The following is a 2,915-nucleotide window of genomic DNA, read 5'->3' as shown; positions in this document are numbered from 1 at the left end:
TGGAGGATTTTTGCATTCTTCAGGGCTTTTCAAACCAGTAAAACTCTTTCTGCCCAGGCCTGGGCATGCCATACAACACCAAAAGCTGCAGTTCTGCTGCCTGTTGTTGCTCTCCCAGGCTTCGACTCCTGATTAGCTCTTCAAGGTCCAGCTCTACCATCCTTCACAAATGTCAGGGCTTTCCTGGTGGGAGAAGGAAGGCAGATCTCAGGGCCTCTCCATAGCCTCCTCTCCATCTACTTTCAGCATGTATCTGACTGAGGAGGGACAACAGGGACAGTGCAGGGAGTGGGGGCAATGTGCAGCTGGTCAAGAGATAGACCATCCCTGAGGTGACATGCCAGCAGACATCAGGGAAGTCACCAGTGGTGGCGTGTCCCCTTCAGACAACCTAATGTCCTTCTTGCAGACATCTCTGCAGGGCCACCATGGTCTTGGGCTTAGCTCAGGGAGAGGAGTATGAAGATGAGCCCTTTAGAAAGGGCAAGGGGGGGCAACAAAGCCCTGGCAACCTGGTTGCACCTCCTTCATTCTCTGGGGTGGTTGTAGCAAAGTTAACAGTATAAAAAAATAGCCACATTTAAGGAGCTGCTAAGGAGTGAGATGAGTTGTTTATGATTAAATTAAATTCATATGAAAGCTAATAACCTGGCAGTGCGAGCCTTGAGTAACTTTATAATGTAATAAAAAGCCCAACGGGGAAGAGAGCTGTGGTTATGCCACGTGTTGAGGAGCTGCTGGGAAGACGGAGGCCACATGTGGTACTCATGTACAGAAGTGCCCTCTTGCCTCCTTGTCTCCTCTGCTGGACAAGGGGCAGAGGTGGGCACCGAGCATGGTGTGAGAGTGAGGGAGGCCAGGGAGGAGAAGTGGGGTGGGGTGGCTCAGCTCCCAGGGGTACACAGGTTGCTGTGGATGAGGTAGTTCTGCAATCTGACTGTACAACAGCCAACAAAGCCGCCTTTTCCTGCTCAATCATTTTCTGGCTCCTTTAGGGTGCGGCTGGCAGTGACCAAGCCAGCACTGCCTCGGGGACTGCTGCTATGGGACAAGAGAAGAATCAGAACCTGGTTATGGAGCCCATGCACAGCCCCACCATGCTGGACAAGGTGGGCAAGCCCTGGACCCCAGGTCCTGAACATCATGATGTTCAACAAGACCAAGTGTAATGTCCTATACCTGGGTCAGGGCAATCCCTGGTTTCAGCACAGGATGGGGGAATGATGTGATTGAGAGCAGCCCTGCAGAGAAGGACTTGGGGGTGTTGGTGAATGAGAAACTCGATATGAGCCAGCAATGTGTGCTCACAGCCCAGAAAGCCAACCGTACCCTGGGCTGCATCAAAAGAAGCGTGGCCAGCAGGGTGAGGGAGGGGATTCTCCCCCACTAGTCCTCTCTTGTGAGACCTGAAAGGAACTTGTAGAGAGGAGGGAGCTGGCCTCTTTTCCCAGGTGACAGGGGACAGGATGAGAGGGAATGGCCTCAAGCTCCGCCAGGGGAGGTTCAGACTGGATATCAGGAAAAAAAAAATTCACAGAAAGGGTCATTGGGCACTGGGAGAGGCTGCCCAGGGAGGGGGTTGAGGCACCATCCCTGGAGGCATTTAAAAGATAGGTAGACAGGTGCTCAGGGACGTGGTTTAGTGGGAGATAGGAATGGTTGGACTCAATGATCCAAGAGGTCTTTTCCAGCCTGGTGATTCTATGATTCTCATCTGGAGTACCATGTGCAGCTCTGGAATCCTCAACGCAAGAAGCCAGGGGAGGTTTAGGCAGGACATTAGGAAAAAATTCTTCACAGAAAGGGTCATTGGGCACTGGAACAGGCTGCCCAGGGAGGTGGTTGAGTCACCTTCCCTGGAGGTGTTTAAGGCACGGGTGGACGAGGTGCTGAGGGGCATGGTTTAGTGTTTGATAGGAATGGTTGGACTGGATGATCCGGTGGGTCTCTTCCAACCTGGTTATTGTATGATTCTAGGATATGGAGCTGTGGGAACGGGTCCAGAGGAGGCTACCACGATGACCCGAGGGCCGGAGCCCCTCCCGCACGAGGCCAGGCTGAGCGAGCTGGGCTGCCTCAGCCTGGAGAGGAGAAGGCTCCGAGGAGGAGACCTCAGAGCAGCTTCCACCGCCGAAAGCGGCTCGAGGGAAGCTGCGGGGGGGGGGCTTTCTACACGGGCACGGAGCGACAGGACGGCTCCCCCACCGAGGGGACCGCGATCCCGGCGCGGGGGCGGGGCGGGTCGCCCCTTTAAGCGGGCGCCGGGGCGGGGCGGGGCCGGGCCGTCCTCCCGCCGTCCCGCCGCCCGCCCCAGCGCCGCTCCCCGCTCCGCCGCCGGGCCGCGAGGGGCAGAGCCAAAGGGATGCCCCGGCGCAGCATCGCGGAGGTGAAGGTGCTGGACGTGCAGAAGCGGCGCATCCCCAACAAGCACTATGTGAGTGGCTCCCGGAGCTCCGCGCGAACAAAGGCCCGCGGGCGGCCCCGCTCCCGGGATGCCGGGGAGGAGGAGGAGGAGGAGGAGGACGGGGTCAGCGCCGCTGGCTTCGTGGCTGCCGGCCCGCGGTTTGCCGTGGGGTCACCCGGCGTGTCCCCCGCCCCTTCCCCCGGGGCAGCGGGACCTGGGCGAGCGCCGGGGTCGCGCCCGGGGCTGGCGGCGAGCGGGGCTCGGTCAGCCCGCACCGCCCGGAGGCGCCCCCGCTGCCGGCAGAGGGCTCCGGGACCTGTTGGCTGCCGAGTCCCGGTGCCGCGGACCCTCCGGCGCCTTCCTCCTGCTCCTGGGACATCGCCGCCGTCCCTGGGACCCGTCCCCCCGTGTCCCCTGTACCCCCGCTGCGTGAGGTGCCCGGGGAGCATCCAGGGCTTCCTCGTAACGCTTCTGGGTTTGCCGGGTTTTGAAGGGGTTGGGTCTTTCTCCC

General features: G+C 59.6%; 1 protein-coding gene across 4 annotated transcripts in view; it reads left to right on the top strand.

Moving 5' to 3' along the window:
* The first annotated feature begins 2,338 nt into the window (after positions 1-2,338).
* The window catches only part of SH3PXD2B (SH3 and PX domains 2B), a 75,436-nt gene continuing 74,859 nt past the window's right edge, over positions 2,339-2,915 (top strand). For all 4 annotated transcript variants that reach the window (XM_069869448.1, XM_069869447.1, XM_069869446.1 and 1 more), the window contains exon 1: positions 2,339-2,434. In XM_069869448.1, coding sequence (XP_069725549.1) covers positions 2,363-2,434 — 72 coding nt within the window. In that variant the 5' untranslated portion in view covers positions 2,339-2,362. The remainder of the gene's footprint in view (positions 2,435-2,915) is intronic.

This window comes from Phaenicophaeus curvirostris, chromosome 15 (assembly GCF_032191515.1).
Source record: "Phaenicophaeus curvirostris isolate KB17595 chromosome 15, BPBGC_Pcur_1.0, whole genome shotgun sequence".
Classification (NCBI taxonomy): Eukaryota; Metazoa; Chordata; class Aves; order Cuculiformes; family Cuculidae; genus Phaenicophaeus; species Phaenicophaeus curvirostris.
This window is presented reverse-complemented; position numbering and strand designations above follow the sequence as displayed.